Source organism: Hyla sarda, chromosome 6 (genome assembly GCF_029499605.1).
Source record: "Hyla sarda isolate aHylSar1 chromosome 6, aHylSar1.hap1, whole genome shotgun sequence".
NCBI classification, from domain to species: Eukaryota; Metazoa; Chordata; class Amphibia; order Anura; family Hylidae; genus Hyla; species Hyla sarda.
This window is the reverse complement of record NC_079194.1, coordinates 30,627,340-30,648,194: the sequence shown is the minus strand read 5'-3', so window position 1 is coordinate 30,648,194 and position 20,855 is coordinate 30,627,340. Positions and strand designations below refer to the sequence as shown.

At 41.2% G+C, this 20,855-nt stretch overlaps 1 protein-coding gene across 7 annotated transcripts in view; it reads right to left on the bottom strand.

The window, feature by feature from the left end:
• The window catches only part of COL11A1 (collagen type XI alpha 1 chain), a 279,532-nt gene that overhangs the window by 61,849 nt on the left and 196,828 nt on the right, over positions 1 to 20,855 (bottom strand). For all 7 annotated transcript variants that reach the window (XM_056523433.1, XM_056523427.1, XM_056523431.1 and 4 more), the window contains 5 exons: positions 13,290 to 13,343; positions 10,151 to 10,258; positions 8,522 to 8,611; positions 6,917 to 6,970; positions 6,312 to 6,419 (listed from right to left, as the gene is read on the bottom strand). In XM_056523433.1, coding sequence (XP_056379408.1) covers positions 6,312 to 6,419; positions 6,917 to 6,970; positions 8,522 to 8,611; positions 10,151 to 10,258; positions 13,290 to 13,343 — 414 coding nt within the window. The remainder of the gene's footprint in view (positions 1 to 6,311; positions 6,420 to 6,916; positions 6,971 to 8,521; positions 8,612 to 10,150; positions 10,259 to 13,289; positions 13,344 to 20,855) is intronic.

The window sequence follows — 20,855 nt, the reverse complement described above, 5'->3', positions numbered from 1 at the left end:
ACACCTTTCATTAATTTCTCTCTTCCGTCCACGCCCAGGGAGATTAGCTACAGTGCCATGGGTTGCAAATTTCTTGATAATGTTGCACACTGTGGACAAAGGCAAATCTAGATGTCTGGAGATGGACTTGTAACCTTGAGATTGTTGATATTTTTCCACAATTTTGGTTCTCAAGTCCTCAGACAGTTCTCTTCTCCTCTTTCTGTTGTCCATGCTTACACAGACACACACACACACACACACACACACAGACACACAATGAAAAGACTAAGTGAACTTCTCTCCTTTTTATCTGCTTTCAAGTGGGATTTTTATATTGCTCACACCTGTTAGTTGCCCCAAGTGAGTTTAAAGGAGCATCACATGCTTGAAACAATCTTATTTCTCCACAATTTTGAAAGGGTGCCAATAATTTTGTACAGCCCATTTTTGGAGTTTGGTGACATTATGTCCAATTTGTTTTTTTTCCTCCTTTTTTGCTTTAGTTCCAATACACACAAAGGGAATAAACATGTGTATAGCAAAACGTGTGTTACTGCAATCCTTTTCTGCGAGAAATACTTCATTTTCTATAACAATTTCAGGGGTGCCAACATTTACAGCCATGACTGTATGTGTTGATTTATAGCCCGTGCACTCTTTTGGTTCTTAGGCTGCGTTCACACGGCCGTTCTTCTCCCATCAAAAATAAAAACGGACTTTAAAAAGAAACTGACAATAACGGATGCAAACAGATGTTATCCATTTGTATCTGTTTGGATCCGTTATTGTTCAGTTAATAAACCAAAATGCTCAGAAGTAAAACGGATCAAAAAACGGATTGAAAAAACGGATGCAAATGGATGACATTAAAGCCTCATCCGTTTTCCATAGACTTCAAAATTAAATTTACTGTATCCATTTTTTCTTCTGTTTTTTTTTTTTTTGATGGAAGAAAAAATACTGCATGTGCCGTTTTTTCTGCCGTCAAGAAAACGGAAATGAGCGCAGAAAGGTACAAACGGATGTAAACGGATTGTAAAAAAAAATCCCATTGACATGAATGGGATTTAAAAAAAAAAAAACTTTTTTAATCCGTTTACAGCCTGCAAGAACAGAAACAAAATGGGGACAGACGGCCCTGTGAACGCACCCTAACAAAGCAGTGTTTTTCAACCAGGGTGCCTCCAGCTGTTGCAAAACTACAACTCCCAGGATGCCCGGACAGCAAACGGCTGTCCGGGCATGCTGGGAGTTGTAGTTTTGCAACAGCTGGAGGCAGAAAAGTTGCTTGTAGCTTCTGGGCCTCGATGCAAAATCTGCAACAGGGCCCCATATGCCAACTACAATACTGGTCTCTTATGGGGCTGATGTGTTTTGGGGGCCCCTTTAGGCATCAGAGCCCCGATGCAACTGCTACCTCTATAGCTATGCCCCTGTCTGGAGGCACGCAGGTTGGGAAACATGGTCATAATGACTACATTAAAGATCTATGCACATGGTCATATTGTAGATCTGCGCTCATGGACTAATATGGGTCCATTATGTACCCATACGCCCATGAGGGCATTTAAATCTATGAGAAAAACAAAACATTGTTTCATGGCCCAATTGGGTCTGACACATTTGAGGTGTCCATCCCACTCTTAGGTCCTGCCACCACTACTGCTGCAAAGGGACCAGATGTTGAAGCCCATCAGGACATAGTAAGCATCAGTGCCTGGAACAGGTTGGCATCAGGAGATATGCTATGGCACCTAGAGGAGAAATGACTTGATACCTGTAAGTGGATGTCGCTGAGGTTTACTATGGCTCTCAGAAAGACTATGGTGCCTTTTAAATATACCCTATGGCATCATACAGAGTGCCTATGTCCAAGAAGCACTGCCTCTAGTGGTGACTATTGATCCTTAATGAGGAACCATACAGTGTCATATAGGGTCTCTGTGTGCCACCATACAGGTCGGAAGTGCTCAGAGGTAAGAGTCGGGTCACGTATTGGAGATCGTCCAAATGCTGAGAACCCCTCGATCTACAAAAACCTCCTAAAATGTCCTAGCGGCGGCCTGTGCTGCCAATCACCGGCCGCAGCAATGCCCCCCCCCCCCAGCTGCTGATTGGCTGAGCAGGCCATAGCTGCTGATACCAGTTCATTTCGGAAGGTGGGGTCCAAGCTCTTTTCTCATGAACGGTACTTGTGTGCAGAATTTCCTTTGGCAACTGTGCTCTTTTCCCATGAACGGAGACCCATGCACAGAACTCTTTTTGGCAACTGTGTTCTTTTTCCATGAATGGGACTCGTGCATACAACTTCCTTTGGCAACTGTGCTCTTTTCTCATGAAAGGGGCTAGTGCACAGAACTCCTTTTGGCAACTGTGCTTTTTTCCTATGAACAGGACTTGTGCACAAAACCCCCGTGGCATCTGTGTTCTTTTCTCATGAACGGGACTTGTGCACGGAACTTCCTTTGTCAACTGTGCTCTTTTCTCATGAATAGGACTCATGCGTGGAACTTCCTTTGGCAACTGTGCTCTTTTCCCATGAACGGAGACCCATGCACAGAACTCTTTTTGGCAACGGTGTTCTTTTTCCATGAATGGGACTCGTGCATGGAACTTCCTTTGGCAACTGTGCTCTTTTCTCATGAATGTGGCTAGTGCACAGAACTCCTTTTGGCAACTGTGCTTTTTTCCTATGAACAGGACTTGTGCACGAAACTCCCTTGGCATCCGTGTTCTTTTCTCATGAACGGGACTTGCGCACGGAACTTCCTTTGTCAACTGTGCTCTTTTCTCATGAATAGGACTCATGCGTGGAACTTCCTTTGGCCACTGTGCTCTATTCTCATTAACAGGACTTGTGCACGAAACATTCCTTTGTCAACTGTGCTCTTTTCTCGTGAATGGGACTCATTCGCAAAACTTCTTTTGACACCTGCGCTCTTTTCCCATGAACAGGCACCCGTGCACAGAACTTCCTTTGGCAACTGTACACTTTTCCCATGAACGGGACTTGTGCACAGAACTTTCTTTGTGGACTGCGCTCTTTTCCTATGAATGGGACTTGTACACGGAACTTTCTTTGTCAACTGTGCTCTGTTCTCATGAATGGGACTTGTGCACGGAACTTCTTTTGGCACCTGTGCTCTGTTCTCATGAACGGGACTTGTGCACGGAACTTCTTTTGGCACCTGTGCTCTGTTCTCATGAACGAGACTTGTGCACGGAACTTCTTTTGGCACCTGTGCTCTGTTCTCATGAATGGGACTTGTGCAGAGAATTTTCTTTGGCAACTGTACCAACCGATGTGAGCTGCATCTTTCCATACTGATTTTTTTTGTGTGAAACGAGCAAGAGACAAAGGCTTGCCTTAAAGGTGAAAAACTTTTTTTTTTTAAATCAACTGGTGCCAGAAAGTCAAACAGATTTGTAAATTACTTCTATTAAAAAATCTTAATCCTTCCTGTACTTATTAGCTGCTGAATACTACAGTGGAAATTCTTTTCTGTTTGAAACACAGAGCTGTCTGCTGACATCATGAGCACAGTGCTCTCTGCTGACATCTCTGTCCATTTTAGGAACTGTCCAGAGTAAAAGGAAATCCCCATAGCAAACATATACTGTTCTGGACAGTTCCTAAAATGGACAGAGATGTCAGCAGAGAGCACTGTGGTCGTGATGTCAGCAGACAGCTCTGTTTCAAAAGGAAAATAATTTCCGCTGTAGTATTCAGCAGCTAATAAGTACAGGAAGGATTAAGATTTTTTAATAGAAGTAATTTACAAATCTGTTTAACTTTCTGACACCAGTTGATTTAAAAAAAAAAAAAAAAAAAGTTTTTCACCAGAGTACCCCTTTAACTTTTAAGACTGCCTAGATCTGCCATGTGCATGGGCCTAAGTTCACCTTTATGATATCCGGGCATGCTGGGAATTGTAGTTTTGCAACAGCTGGAGGCACCCAGGTTGGGAAACACCACCCTATGGCTTATATAGCTGCACAAAGATTGTCATCCCTCACATTAGTCCCGGTCCTCAATAAAACTTTGAATGTAAAATCCCTATATCCCATACACACCAGGGCTTCATAGTAAGTTCTAGACTAATTTTTCTTAAATTTTACAAACATTTAATCCAGCAAATTTCCTTTTCAATCACGGGATATGAGACCACAGTTCTCGGTATCTTTCAGGAAAGACATTTCCTCGAATAAATTATGTGTCACTTTCCGCCACCCTTCGGAATAATAATGAAGGCCGATGTTTCCGCCTAGAGGCTTCTTAAGGACTTTCCAGAATTGTTTGGATTATAGAACCTAATAACTCCAAGGGCTCCAGAAGCTAAGACACAGGCAAAAAAAAAAATATGGTTGCCTAGAGATGGAAACCACATCAGTACGAAGGACATGTCTGTGCTCATTGAAATGGCTTTGGAGTTCCCAGACACATCTTCTAAGTCTTAATCATGCGGGAGAATTAATTGCACTTTTATCTGGACTCAGCATTCGCATTGCCTTGGAATAAATAGCTGCTTTGTTAACTCGTTCTTTAGTCATCTGTTAGACGTGCGTCCAGGTTGGTTACTACAAAGGAATGTTGATCTATATTTTTCTTAGTAAGAACTGGATACATTATATATGTGTATATATATATAAATTATTTTTTATATATATACATATATATATATATATATATACATATATATATATATATATATATATATATATATTTTATTTTTATTTTTTATTAATCTTTATTTTATTTATTTATTTATTTTTTATTGCAGATTTTTTGGTTCTATTTTCTGCACATGCTTATTGAGGTGGCCGTCTTGCCCTATCTCCTGTTACCGGAATTTAGAGTTCCCAAACCTATGTGCGTCCAGCTGTTGCATAACTACAACTCTCAGCACGCCCGGACAGCCAAAGGCTGTCCGGGCATGCTGGAAGTTGTAGTTTTGCAACAGCTGGAGGCACACAGGTTTGTAAACTCTGCCCTAGAGGTTAACTTCACCGCTTTGTGCAAAATAGTGCTTAAAGTGGTACTCCACTGGAAAACCTTTTTTTTATTTTATTTTTTTTAAATGAACTGGTGCCAGAAACTTAAACAGATTTGTAAATTACCTCTATTAAAAATCTTAATCTTTCCAGTACTTATCAGCTGCTGTAATGATCCACAGGAAGTTATTTTCTTTTTTAGTTTCCTTTCTGCCTGACCACAGTGCTCTCTGCTGACACCTCTGTTCATTTTAGGAACTGTCCAGAGCAGGAGAGGTTTGCTATGGGGGTTTGCTCCTACTCTGGACAGTTCCTAAAATGGACAGAGGAGTCAGCAGAGAGCACTGTGGTCAGACAGAAAAGAAGTTCAAAAAGAAAATTACTTCCTGTGGATCATACAGCAGCTGATAAGTACTGGAAGGATTAAGATTTTTTTAAATAGAAGTAATTTACAAATCTGTTTAAGTTTCTGGCACCAGTTGATTTAAAAAAAATGTTTTCCAGTGGATTACCCCTTTAATGATAAAAAAAAAAAAAATCCCAGCAAAAACACAGCAAAAATGTAACATGTGAACAAAGCCTCAGGTGAGGTTTATAACTACTATATATCCTGATCCTATAGTGATAGTAGCAGCAATATACAGATAGAGCTGAAGGGGAGATGCATAACTATGATATATCCTGATCCCATAGAGATAGCAGCAGAAGTAGTATACATATTAATCTGGAAGGTCTTTAACTACTATATATATCCTGATCCCATAGGGATAACAGCAGCAGTATACAGATAGAGCTGGGAGGGGGGTCTTTAACTACTATATATCCTGATCCTATAGAGATAACAGCAGCAGTATACAGATAGAGCTGGGGGAGAAGTATTTAACTACTATATATCCTGATCCCATAGAGATAACAGCAGCAGTATAGAAATAAAGCTGGGAGGGGAGGGGTCTGGGAACTAGTCAGAGTAATCTGATATGTGATGATATCATCCTGTAGTTCACAGTAAGTCAGGAATGACCACTTCTTCTGATACATTAAACACTTTGATTTTCTGTGGATCAGACTGGTGATCACATGACCCAGTTACAATAATACAACACATGGATATGGCTGTGCTGGACTAAAATAGACAGCTCTATAGGATTAGCAACATGTATGATATGGGGGGGGGGGGAAACAAGTCAGAGTGCTTCTTTATTTTTCTGATGCAATAAAGTATTTCCTTTAAAAAGTTATTTCCTTCTCGCTCTTCTATTAATGCATATGAGATGATTTGATATACTATATGAAATGTCCATAGAATAGCGTCACAACTGATACAGTGTAATACTTACGGGAGCACCCTTTTCTCCTGCGGGTCCTGGTGGGCCCTGGGGACCTGGTCTTCCTGGAAGACCAATAGGTCCAGCGGTACCGGCTGCTCCTCTCTCTCCAGCTGAACCCTAAAAAAGAAGAAAACAAGAACAAACATATCAAATGTGTAAATTAGGAACCTAAATAGTACACAAGGTGGAGATTACATTCTCAATATTTAATGATTGTTTAGTCCAGTGCTCTCTAACCAGTGTGCCATTAGCTCTTGCAAAACTCCTGGTTAGGAAATTCTTTCCTAAAAAGACTTCTATATATAAATATATGACTACTATAAATATAAATATATGACTACTATAAATATATGACTACTATATATATAAATATATGACTACTATATATATAAATATATGACTACTATATATATAAATATATGACTACTATATATATATATAAATATATGACTACTATATATATAAATATATGACTACTATATGTATATATAAATATATGACTACTATATATATAAATATATGACTACTATATGTATATCTAAATAAATATATGATTACTATATGTATATATAAATAAATAAATAAATAAATGACTACTATATATGAATACTTACAATTGGACCAGGTGGGCCTTGTGGTCCTTCTCCACCTTTCAAGCCTGCGGCACCCTATAATAAAAGAAGATGATACCATGATTAAGCAAACACATGTTACATGTAACAAGTTTAATGGAGTTCCCAGAGAGGTCAATCAAACCTCATTGAAAATACAATTAATATTATGCTGTATGTTTCAAGAAACCCCCCCTGTGGGGTCTTCCAGGACTCTAATACTGACAGCCTGTCCTAGAATAGGCTGTCAATATGAATTTGGTCAGATTCTGATTCAAGGCTCTCCCCCAATGAGGTTGCTTGGGCCGACTCTGTGACCCCTACATTGTTTTTCAGGCATAATGCCATACATTATGTAGCAGCTATGAATGGGACTGAGCTGCAGTACCAGGGACAGCGACTACAAGATCTATGGAGCTGTACTTGGTATTGAAGAGGTTGCAGCTCTTACTGGCTGATCATAGGGGGTAGCAGGATTTAGACCCCACTGATCTAAAAAAGGGACCTAAGAATAGGTCATAAATATTACAGTCCTAAAAATACCCTTAAATAGGCTCTGTCATTTAACAAACTTTGCATAGATCAATAGTATAAGCAAATCTGAGAAAGTTTGTAATAGATGTTATTTGACAGAAATGCTTCTTTCTCTTGTTACGAAACTACCCCCCCCCCCCCCCTTCCTCCCCCACCGATCAAATATTCCTCTCGTATCTGCAAGACGGGCAATAAAAGTCTATGGAGGGGGGATGAGGGAGCTCAAGACAAGCAATACAAGTCTATGGAGGGGGATGAGGGAGCTCAAGACAAGCAATACAAGTCTATGGAGGGGTGAGGAGGGAGCTCAAGACAAGCAATACAAGTCTATGGAGAGGAGAGGAGGGAGCTCGAGACAAGCAATACAAGTCTATGGAGGGGGAGGAGGGAGCTCAAGACAAGCAATACAAGTCTATAGAGGGGGGGAGGGAGCTCAAGACAAGCAATACAAGTCTATGGAGGGGGGAGGAGGGAGCTCAAGACAAGCAATACAAGTCTTTAGAGCAGGTGGAAGCTCAAGACAAGCAATACAAGTCTATGGAGGGGGGGAAGGGAGCTCAAGACAAACAATACAAGTCTTTGGAGGAGGAGGAAGCTCAAGACAGGAGACAAGCAATGAAAGTCTATGGAGGGGGGAGAAGGGAGCTCAAGACAGGCTGACAAGTAATACAAGTCTATGAATGGGGAGGAGGGAGCTCAAGATAAGCAATACATGTCTATGGAGAGGGAGAAGGTAGCTCTGCCCCACAAGCTCTGGGAGAACTGCAAATTAGAGATGGAGCCTGCAGAGCAGAAATCTTCTGAAAAAAACATATGCAAGTTATATAATGGCCAGAAATAGTGCTGCTCCTCATGTACACAAACAAGGAAGCTTTTGTGAGTGAGAACATGGTCCAATATAAAGCTTCAAATAATTTGTTTGATTTCCTTTCTGCCACCACATGAACGGTCTACTTGAGGACTATGAGTGGTGGATTACTGGCCAGTAGACTATGATCACTTGTTTGTATATATATATATATATATATATATATTGTATTTATTATTGGTTGTTATTGTCGGGTAGAGCCTTACCGAAGCACCAGGAAGTCCTCTCTCTCCTGGGAATCCACGTAAACCTGGAGGACCATCCTTACCAGAAACTCCCTGAGGACCTGGGTCTCCCTGTTAAAGTAGAAAAAAAGTGACTTATATTAGCTTTATGTATTACAGTATGTATATTTATACAAAGGAACAATATCTATGCTTATTACCCAATATGATTGACAAAAGGGTACGGTAAGCAAACATTGATTATCCAGTTATGTTCTGAATTCTAGTTCTTAAATGGATAAGATCTTTTCAAGAACATTCGATATCTGAGTCTTGCATCATGATCTAAAGATGATTATGTATGAATGCCTTTTGCTATACAGTAGTGGTCATTAATCTGATAGCCTTGGTTTGTCCAAAACTTCAACTATTATATAAAATGCAAATAAATACTATTTAAAAGGCAACTTATACGGGCAATTCGCAACATTTTGTTTCGAGGGCTTGGAGTGGTCTGCGCGAGGTCGTGATGTCAAGGTCACGCCCCCTTGTGAATTCACGCCACGCCCCCTCAATGCAAGTCTATGGGACTTGCATAGACTTGCATTGAGGGGGCGTGGCATGATGTCACAACCCTCGCCGCCCGCACCCAGGGTTCTTAACGAAGGCCAGGTGCTGCACAGAGATAGAGGGGGTCCCAGCGGCGGGACCCCCGTGATCAGACATCTTATCCCCTATCCTTTGGATAGGGGATAAGATGTCTAGGGGTGGAGTTCCCCTTTAACAGAAGTGATATATACACTGTTGTCCTGGTGCACCACATGTTCTTGAACTGTGAGGGGGACCTCTATGGTGAGGTACCTCTAGTTATAGGTGGGGAAAGAATAGTAGGACATGTTTTGTGTTCAGCACCAATCTCTACTTTTGATAACATATTTATTCCAATTTTGACTTAGGCTAAGTTCACATCAAGATTTAACAATCCGATTATCGGACCATAAAATCGGATGAAATTGGATTGCAAAAAATCGTATACAATCACATGTAAAATTTTCTTTGCCATCTGATTTAAAAATCGTATTCAAAAATCGTACAGATGAAAATTCCATCCGATTTTCAATAAAAATCTGATCCTGTGTTTAAAATGAATATGTATGCCAATGGCAATAAAGTTTTATATATTTGTGTTTGTGTTTTGAAGTCTACTCCGCATGCGTACAAAAAAATCGTGTGCGATTAATCTGATAGAATCGCACAGTCACACGATTCCATGCGATTTACATAGACATCAATAATAAAAACAAATCGGACAAGAATTTCGATCCGATTTTGACTCTGAACGAAAAATCGTGGTCAACCACGATTTTACCTCCGATCTTAAATTGTGCAAAATCGGATGCGGATCAAAACTGATGAATTTGTTGTCTATCATTAATGAATGGAAGTCAATGGATACCGACTTGGCATGAAGATTTGTACGATTTCAAAGTTAAAAATCGTGAGAAGTAGGATGGTAAAATCATGATGTGAATGCTCCCTTAGGCAACACCTTACCTGACCCGAATGGATCCCTTTTTGAGGAGCTTTGCATACTAATGTGTGTCATATAGCATGAGGTTAACATGTTCATTCCTTTAAGCCTTTATCTAAATCCCCTAGTGACAAACTTACCTTTGCGCCCTCTTTACCAGCTGCTCCGGGTAAGCCTTGCTCCCCTGGTGGACCTGGAGGTCCGGGATGACCTCTCTCTCCAATAGGACCAGTCTCTCCAGTTGGACCCTAGGAAAAACAGGTGTGATAATAAAACAAGAGTTGTTATTTTTAATGTACAGGAAAGATTTGGGGAAAAAAACAAGGACAAAGATCTAGTCTTATCAATTCGCTATGTATAACCTTTTTATAGGCCAAAAATACAGATATGTTCACGTTTCACTTTCTGCAAGGTTTGTTTAGGACTCCCATTTCTCAGTATAAAAATTCAGTATGATATGGTGACAGGCTAGCAAAAACCTAATAAGGTTGCAATTTACTTCAAAACCTTTTGGTTTCCCCCTATAGGCACTTATATCATAAACAACTCCCGACAGAGTATCACAAAAAATATACAGTGACCCCTCGACTTATGATGGCCCCGACATATGATCATTTCAACATATGATGGCCTCTCAGAGCCCATCGTATGTTGAAGGCAGCCTCGACATATGATGCTGCTGTGTGTCGGGGTCATTGTACAAACAGCTATCTGACAGCACTGACAACTTCAGCAACTGACAGATAGTTGTTTAATGTGCCATGTGTGCCCCGTTCTGCCTCCTGTTACTCACATGCTGTCCTGCTAACTCACTCAGGCTTCCACTGTGAGCTCTGTGTAAGCCCCGCCCCCCAGTGCAGCTATACCCAATAGCCTGCAGCATCTTGCTGCAGGCATCCAATGAGCTGCTGGCTGCCCTCCCCTTCCTTTCCTATAGAGCTGTAGTCGGCAGGATGGTAATGGAGGACATTCTGTCCCCCCTGAAGGTATTTAAAGAACTGTACAGTACTGTATGCGATGTCACACATCACATACAATACATAGACACACTATACACCCCATACATCAATGTTTCCCTATCAGTGTGCCTCCAGCTGTTGCAAAGCTTTAACTCCCAGCATGCCCAGACAGTGAATGGCTGTACATGCATGCTGGGAGTTGTAGTTGTGCAACAGCTGGAGGCACCCTGGTTTGTTAAACACTCCCCATACACTCCACATACAATGGTCATCCCAGAACCAATTAGCAGTTTCCCATAGAGATATGTATTCAACATACAATGGTTCCGAGGCCCCAGAACCAATTACCATTTTTACATAGACATATGTACTCGACATATGATGGTTTCAACATATGATGGTTCTCCTGGAACCAATTAATATCATATGTTGAGGGACCACTGTATATATATTTTTTCAAAGCTCATATTGCTCCACTCATCTCTAGTTGAGGCAATATAAAAGGTAAGAAAGGAAATATATACATATATATATATATATATATATATATATATATATATATATATATACTGTTGGTATAATATAGTGTTCCTCATGCATAGTGATTACAAAGAAATAGGGGCTGATTGGAACAGTCACATCCCCGAATCCAGAAGCAACACACAATAGGGACTGGAGCTCTGTAGTACTAGCAGTGGCATGGAAGTAGGGAGGATAAGTGTTTTTTTTTTATTTTTTTAAACCACCTACTCCCTGAACATATTCATTTAGAAATCACAGCCTGGGCAACCCCTTTAAAGGGGTACTCCGCCAAGAAACATCTTATCCCCTATAGGGATAAGATTTCGGATCATGGGGATCCCACCGCTGGGGACCCCACGATCTCCAGCGCGGCACCCCAGTCAAACTCTGTTCGTGGCGGATGACTGGTGACTACAGCCACCACTCCCCCTCCATTCATGTCTATGGGAGAAAGCGTGACGGCTACACGCTAGCCGCCATGCTCCCTCTTATAGAGATAAATGAAGGGGTGTGGTATGATGTCACGAACGTGGAAGCATCAAGCTTCCATGTTCCGGACGCCGCCGCTGCCGGCCCAGAGATCCTTTCAATTGGGGATAAGATGTTTTTCAGCGGAGTACCCCTGTAAGTTTAAACAACAGAACTTTTATGGCCTAAATTTACTAAAGGTGTCAAATTCTCAGATGGAAAGTCTTTAAATACACCGGATCTATCAAAGTGCATCAAGCTGATTGATAAAGTCAGAACCAACCATCCCTTGTCTTACACAAACCTGAGTGTGTGTTAAAAATGTTGGTGCACTATTTGGCGCATGTAGGCCACACCCCCTTTTTATGGAGGTCACACTCCTTTTGTCAGAAACAGACAGAAAGGGGGAGATTTATCAAAATCTGTCCAGAGGGAAAGTTGCCCAGTTGCCCATAGCAACCAATCAGATTGCTACTTTCATTTTTAACAAGGCCTCTGCAAAAATGAAAGAAGCGATCTGATTGGTTGCTATGGGCAACTGGGCAACCTTTCCTTCGCCCATGTTTTGATAAATCTCCCCCAAAGTGTCTGGAAAGCTTCTCAAACTCCTTACAGATGTGATGCAAGTCACATAAGACGTGTTTTTCAAAATTAAAAGGGGAGATTTATCAAAACCTGTGCAGAGGAAAAGTTGACCAGTTGCCCATAGCAACCAATCAGATTGCTACTTTCATTTTTAACAAAGGCCTCTGCAAAATGAAAGCAGAGATCTGATTGGTTGCTATGGGCAACTGGGCACCTTTTCCTCTGCACAGTTTTTGATAAATCTCCCTCATAAGAACGTATTTTCTATGGCTTTGTGTTGTCTTTTACGCTTTGTCAACAATAACAAAAGAAAATTTAGCAGAAAGGGAGAAGTGGAGGTAGCGGGATGTTATGAGAAAGGCCATGTTTCCACTGTAGAAATTTCCGGCCGGAATTCCGTGGAAATATTCCACTGCAGCAGAGTGCCATTGATTTCAGTGGGATTCCGCTGCACTGTGCATGCACAAAGCTAAATTTTCCGGAAATCCCGATTTCGGCGTCCGCAGAAACGATGAACTTGTTCATCATTTCTGCAGATTCCTCTGGGAAAGGCATTGTCGTCTATGGAGACGGCGTATTTCCGAGCGGTCCTGGCGCCAATGGAACCTGCAAAGGTGAGGAATGTCCGCCAGCGTTTTCCAGTTGGACGTTCCGCACATTTTACGCAGTGTGAACATGGCCTGAGAATGAGGGAAACGAGAAATACATTTATGAAAAATTTTAAAATTTGCAATTCCGTACTAACCTGTGGTCCTACGACACCTCCGGGACCTGGGGGACCAGTTTTGCCTTGGAAACCCTACAAAACGAATATTGTAGTTAATAAACATTTAGTGACGTAAAAGGCTTTAAACACTATAGAAGAAGATTCCAAAGGAGAACCCACTTCCTGAGAAATGTCCATAGACAATAGAGCAGTGTTTCCCAACCAGTGTGCCTCCAGCTGTTGCAAAACTACAACTCCCAGCATGCCCGGACAGCCAACGGCTGTCCGGGCATGCTGGGAGTTGTAGTTTTGCAACAGCTGGAGGCACCCTGGTTGGGAAATACTGGAATAGAGTGGGAAATACTACATCTTACGTCTTATAAATTGGTCTATTACGTACTGTAATAGGAACCCAGCGAAGCCGATCAATACTATCTATTCGGAAAACACGTATAGATCTTTAGACATATCGGTCGTCGGTGATGTCACCTGACGTGCGTCTACTTACCAAGGCTCCAACACAGTTAGAACGCGGCGCACTAGCAAGCGGAAGCGTCTAGTTCGTGCCAAAGCTACAAAACCTGTTTCAGCGTGGCACATAATGCAGCTTGGTGTATGAGAAGGGTTAAAAAAAAAAAAAAATATATATAAAATAAAATAAAATAAAAAGCATTTAATCCGCCTAGAAATAAGAGTTATTACGGCATGGAGGGGAAAAGGGGGGGTTATGGAGGATACTACGAAATGCATGATAATCTGTTGCACGATGGCGGGCGCGGCTACTTGTTAGGAAGCAATCAAATCCGGTATGTTAATAGAGGGCAGCATAATTGGAAACACATTGCGGAATCGTTTTCAATGGCGATTGTAATAGATGCAATATCTCCAACTGGGGTAATGAAAAAAGCAAATAATAAATACCGCCGGCTATTACTGTAGGTTGGATTTTATTTTTTATTTTTTATTTTTTTTCTATCTCGCACCTTAAAATGCTTTTGTTATTTACTAGATTGCGACCTTATTGGAAACTAAGGAATGGTCCGTATTGAAATTCGGAATAGTGGGGAGGTCACTGTGCACGTTGATTAGGCTAGGGCAGCGTTTTTCCCAACCAGGGTGCCTCCAGCTGTTGCAAAACTACAACCCCGGGCATGCTGGGGGTTGTAGTTTTGCAACAGCTGGAGGTACCCTGGTTGGGGAACATCAGGCTAGAGGGATGTCTTGTTTTGAGTTAAAGGGGTATTCCGGTGAAAAACATTATTTTTTTCTTATCAACTGGATCCAGAAAGTTAAAAAGATTTGTAAATTGCTTCCATTTAAAAATCTTAATCCTGTCAGTACTCATCAGCTACTGAAGTTGAGTTGTTCTTTTCTGTCTGACAACTGTGCTCTCTGCTGACAAATCTGTCTATTTTAGGATCTGTCCAGAGTAGGAGCAAATCCCCACAGCAAACCTATCCTGCTCCGGACAGTTCCTAGAATGGACAGAGGTGTCAGCAGAGAGCACTGTGGTCAGACTGAAAAGAACAACTCAACTTCCTCTGGAGCATACAGCAGCTAAGTACTGGAAGGATTAAGATTTTTAAATAGAAGTAATTTACAAATCTGTTAAACTTTCTGGCACCAGCTGATAAAAAAAAAATGCTTTCCATTTAACGTGTACATGGAGAAAGCTTCCAATGTACATGTTAAAGGGGTACTCCGCTGATCAGCGTTTGGAACAAACTGTTTTAAAAGCTGGAGCCAGCGCCGTGAGCTTGTGATGTCATAGCCCCACCCCCTAATGACACCACGCCCCATCCCCTTAATGCAAGTCTATGGGAGGGGGCGTGACGGCTGTCACGCCCCCTCCCATAGACTTGCATTGAGGGGGTGGGGTAGGACATCATTAGGGGGTGGGGCTATGACATCACAAGCTCCCGGCACTGGCTCCAGCGTTTAGAACAGTTTGTTCCAAACGCTGAGCAGCGGAGTACCCCTTTAAACATGTTCATTGGCTTCTATTGTCAGACAGAGGACAAAGGAGAGGTCTTTCGACCCCTGCTTGGCAGGTAGACCCATCACACTCTGTAGAAGCCAATGCGGAGAAGAAGTCAGTGGAGAGAGGTCCATAGACCACTGTAATTGGGAGTCCTTAGTCTTTAATGGATTGGGCATCTAAGGGTTCACAGTGTGTTTGTGCTTTATGTTTATCATGTACATAGAGAAAGCTTCCAATCTTAAATGTGTCCATAGGCTTCCAGTGCCAGATGGAGGTCAATTGAGTGTCCTTTTTACCTCTAGTTGACCAGTAGACCATTTGCGCTCTGTAGAAGTCAACTCAGAGAAGAAGTCAATGGGGAAAAGTCAATAGACCATTGTAATTGGGAGTCTTTAGTCTTTAATGGGCTGGATATCCAGGGGTTCACATTATGTTTGTGCTCTCTGTTAACGTATACATGGAGAAAGCTTCCAATGTACATGTTAAATGTGTCCATAAGAGAGTCCTTTTGACCCCTGCTTGGCCCGTATACAGCAGTATTTTGCCAAAAGGGAGGATGGAATAGCGTAGTACACTACACCATTCCAAATAAGAGGTTCCTGCAAAATGTGGGTCCATTAGATAGATACCATATCAGAGACCAATGCCAATGTATGGAATCCAACACAAGGACACATCAGGGACAATGACATAACAGTCCATTTATAGTCACTATTACCAAAGCTTCCTGGGACAGGAATGGAGGGAACGTCAATACTCTCCCTTTTGTGAAGTCATTTTTATAATCTTGTTGGAATGAAGCTTGAACATATATATTTTTATATATGCCGGAACTTCATTTTTGGAAGCTTTAGTTTAATTTGGAACCTTCGGCACTGCAGATCTTTTGAACTACATTTCCCATGATGTTTTGGCAACATTTCCACTTTAAGAGCATCATGGGAGATGTAGTCCCATACGTGATGTAGGCTAAGGTTTTACCGTCATATACATATGTACAATATCTCATAACATTACACATTTGCTCCTATTGCCAAACATATGACTAGAACTCATTGCTGATCGATTGCTTTGGGCTTTTGTTGGTTGACACTTTTTGAACTTATTTTGTAATATAGCTCTTTCCCCTATATTAAAAAACCTAAAGGGTACTTTTCATCAATTTTTTTTTTTTATATATATACATTATAGATTAATGTATGCAGAATAACTTTCCAATAGCATAAGGGAAAAGGAATATTGAGATGGCGAGGGTCTGACAGGGCACTGGAACCGGACAGAAGAATTGTATAGGGGGGGGGGGGGGGAGGGTAAAAAGGGAAAATGTTCTTAAAGTGTTGATAATAGACAAAGAAAAATGGAAATGTGATTTTAAATAGAATGTATAATTGTTGTTGAAATAAAGGAAAATAAATGGGGAAAAGATAAACAACTTTCCAATAGCATGTTATTAATAAATATCAGACTGCAGCCAGGACACAGACAAGCTCAGCACTGCTCCTTTCTTTCTATTTAATTTTCCACTTTGAAAAAATGACCACTAGGGGTCCCCCTACCAGTCCTGGCCGCAAGCCTTTTTTTTTGGTAGATTTCAGACTCATGCTGGAGTCGTAAGAGTCCTAAATCTCAGACTGCAGCCGGGACACAGACAAGCTCAGCACTGCTCCCTGGAAGGGAGCAGTGCTGAGCTTGTCTGTGTCCCGGCTGCAGTCTGAGATTTAGGACTCCAGCATGAGTCGGAAATCTATAAAAAAAAAGGCTTGTGGCCAGGACTGGTAGGGAGACCCCTAGTGGTCATTTTTTCAAAGTGAAAAATTAAATAAAAAGAAGGGAGCAGTGCTGAGCTTGTCTGTGTCCTGGCTGCAGTCTGAGATTTAGGACTCCAGCATGAGTCGGAAATCTATAAAAAAAAAAAAAGGCTTGCGGCCAGGACTGGTAGGGGAACCCCTAGTGGTCATTTATTTAATGTGGAAAATTAAATAGAAAGAAGCATATTTTTTAATAACATGCTATTGGAAAGTTATTCAGCATACATTAATCTATAATACAGTTTTTTTTTGATGAAAGGTACCCTTTAATTTTATCTATTCTCACACCTTTAACGTTAATTACATCAACCTCTGTCTTACGGAATTATTTTATCTTAGTGGAGATTATTGCGTGATTAGCGGAGCTGTTTATCCTAGTATTAAGTTATTCCTTCTCACTCGGAGAGATATCAGTACTTGACATATCTGGTCTTCCGTGCATACGTAATGCTGTAATTATATCTCCATTCACTTGATGGACATCAAATAATCAGTAGGGAGAAAATTGCCGGTTTAACCTCACCGAGAGGCGAGTTACGGAGTTGGAAGGAATATGTATCAGCTACGAGAGACACCCGGTAAAAATGAAAGCGGCGTCTCCAGCGGTGCAGCAAATATGCGCTAACAACTACTCCGGTCTATAATCAGGTGCATAGGGATATAATGACTATCATTAAAATGATTTAGAAACGGGAGGGGGGAAAAAAAATCAAACCTAAGTTAACACAATAAAAGCATGTTAGTTATTTTTGTTCTCACCAATAAATTATATAATAATAAAATAACAATAATAATAAAAAAAATTTAAAAATGATAAAGCTTTGTTCCAGGCTCGGTGATGAGATGAAAGGTAAAGCCCAACTTGACTGTAACCAACAAAAAATTAAGAGCTGACCCAAACATTAGTCATGGGTATGTACACCGGATAAATAAACATGGTGGCAATAGTGGACATATCCTTCAAAGGTGTCCAAGTAGATAAGATATTAGGAGTTGTTCGATAGGGTCCACTACCACTGATCACCGGTGATTATCTTCAATCGAACCATTGATTTAAAGGAGACTTTCCAATAATCTAACATGAATGGGGCTTCCCAAACATTCCCACAATGGCACACGTCAGGTGGGAGGTAGATGGGGGCATGTTAGGTTTGGGAGAGATCTATTTGGGATTTGGGAGAGAACGCTATTGGCTGAAGGATCATTTGGCAAACAGTTATCTGAAGTGAATGGCAAGCTTAAAGGGGTACTCTACCCCTAGGCATCTTATACCCCATCTATAGGATAGGGGATAAGGTGTCTGAACGCGAGCTGGGACCCCCGCGATCTCTGTGCAGCACCCCGCGTTCGTTTAGAAGGTTGGGTGCAGGAGGCGGGGTTGTGACATTACTGCCCGGCCCCCCTCGTGACGTCATGCGACACCCTCTCAATGAAAGTCTATGGGAGGGGGCGTGGCGGATGCCACGCCCCCTCCCATAGACTTGCATTGAGGTGGTGTGGTGTGATGTCACGAGGGGGCGTGGCCGTGACGTCACGACCCTGCCGCGAAACAAAATGCTCCGAACGCTGGGGCAGCGGAGTACCCCTTTAAGACCGAATATGGATGTTTATTATTCAAACTTAGCATTTTTTATAAATCTAAATATAGGAAACGTATCCAGTAACCACCAGTTCTCAAAGCAGTTGGACCAACCAAACAAGTCACCAAATCTTCTGGATCCCAGTGACATAGAAGCCGCATCTTAATTTTTTAAGGTAAGGAGTTAGGCTTTAATGATTGTCCTGAAGTAGAAACCATCATCAAAATACACATCTTTGTTTTCAATGGGATTCTGCTGCACTGCGCATACATCGGAATTTCCACAGCGGAAACATCTGCCGCAGTAATACCGATTGAGGCCTGCGTGGAACAAAATTAATCGACCAGACAATTCTTTCAGCAGGATCCGCTCGGAAATACATTGCCGTCTATGTCGATGACACATTTCCGATCGGTCCTAGCGCTGCCATGTTTTCACGGCGTCAGCTATTAGCGTAATGTTCGCCTGTGTTTTCCGGGCAGACATTCTGCAAATATTCCGCTGTGTGAACATAGCCTTTGGGTAGGTTCGTACGGGCGGATTACCTGCAGAATTTCTGCAGCGTATTTGCTGTGGAAAATCCGCAACGGATTTTGCTACCATTGACTTTAAAGGGGTACTCAACTGGAACGTTTTTTTATTTTATTTATTTTTATTTTGTTTTTTAAATCGACTGGTGCCAGAAAGTTAAACAGATTTGTAAATTACTTCTATTATAAAATCTTAATCCTTCCAGTACTTATCAGCTGCTGTTATGATCCACAGGAAGTTCTTTTCTCTTTGAATTTCCTTTCTGTCTGACCACAGAGGTGTCAGCAGAGAGCACTGTGGTCAGGCAGAATGGAAATTCTAAGAGGAAAAAAAGCTGATAAGTACTGGAAGGGTTAAGATTTTTTAATAGAAGCAATTTACAAATCTGTTTAACTTTCTGGCACCAGTTGATTTGAAAAAAATAAATAAAAAATATTCCAGTGGAGTACCCCTTTAATGGGTCAACAGAAAATCCACTATAGAGGCAGATTTGCAGATTTTCCGTCAGACCCATTGAAGTCAAAGGTAGCAAAATTGCGCAGAAAAATCCTCCCGTGTGAACGTATCCTTTAGGAGTGAAATCTACGCCAAAATCTTGACCGAATCTGTTCTAACATGTTCTAAATTGTTTTGTTTACTAATAACAATTTAAAGGTGTGAAATCCCCAAAAACACTAAATAAATGACACCTAATAGAAATGTATAATGATGATGATTTTTCTACAGGATTAAAATGCTGGTGATTATAATAAATAAAACAAAAATGTATGGGTTATGCATATGGGTGAAGCTGCTAGCGATGATCCGAATGTTTCCCCCTGCAAAGGGAATTACAGGTTTCAAGCAGCACAGGCAACAAACTACGGGAAGCAAAGGGTTAGTGCAACTCAATTACAGTCGTCGTAATGAGGTTCTTGCAATGTGCCGGACTTATAAAGCGTCGTCTATCGAGACTCTTTAAGCAGATTTAATGGCTGAGGCGGGTAGTCTAGCTTTTTGGAGGTCTGGTAATAAAATGGCGACTTGATGTCACCACCTATACGGATATTGGACAATGTAGTACTGGATCTAAAACACTATATAAAGCATTGTTTTCCAACCAGTGTGCCTCCAGCTGTTTCAAAACTACAACTTCCAGCATGCCCGGACAGCCGAAGGCTGTCCGGGCATGCTGGGAGTTGTAGTTTTGCAACAGCTGGAGGCACACTGGTTGGGAAACACTCATATAAAGACTTAAAGAGATACGCCGGTGGAATTTTTTTAATCAACTAGTACCAGAAAGTTAAACAGATTTGTAAATTACTTCTATAAAAAAAAAAAAAAAAAAAAAAAAAATCTTAATCCTTCCAGTACTTCTTAGCTGCTGAATACTACAGAGGAAATTATTTTCTTTTTGGAACACAGAGCTCTCTGCTGACATCATGACCACAGTGCTCTCTGCTGACATCTCTGTCTATTTTAGGAACTGACCAGAGCAGTATATGTTTGCTATGGGGATTTTCTCCTACTCTGGACAGTTCTTAAAATAGACAGAGATGTCAGCAGTGAGCACTGTGGTCATGATGTCAGCAGAGAGCACTGTGTTCCAAAAAAAAAAAAAAATTCTGTAGTATTCAGCAGCTAATAAGTACTGGAAGGATTAGAATTTTTTAATAGAAGTCATTTACAAATTTGTTTAACTTTCTGGCACCAGTTGATTAAAAAA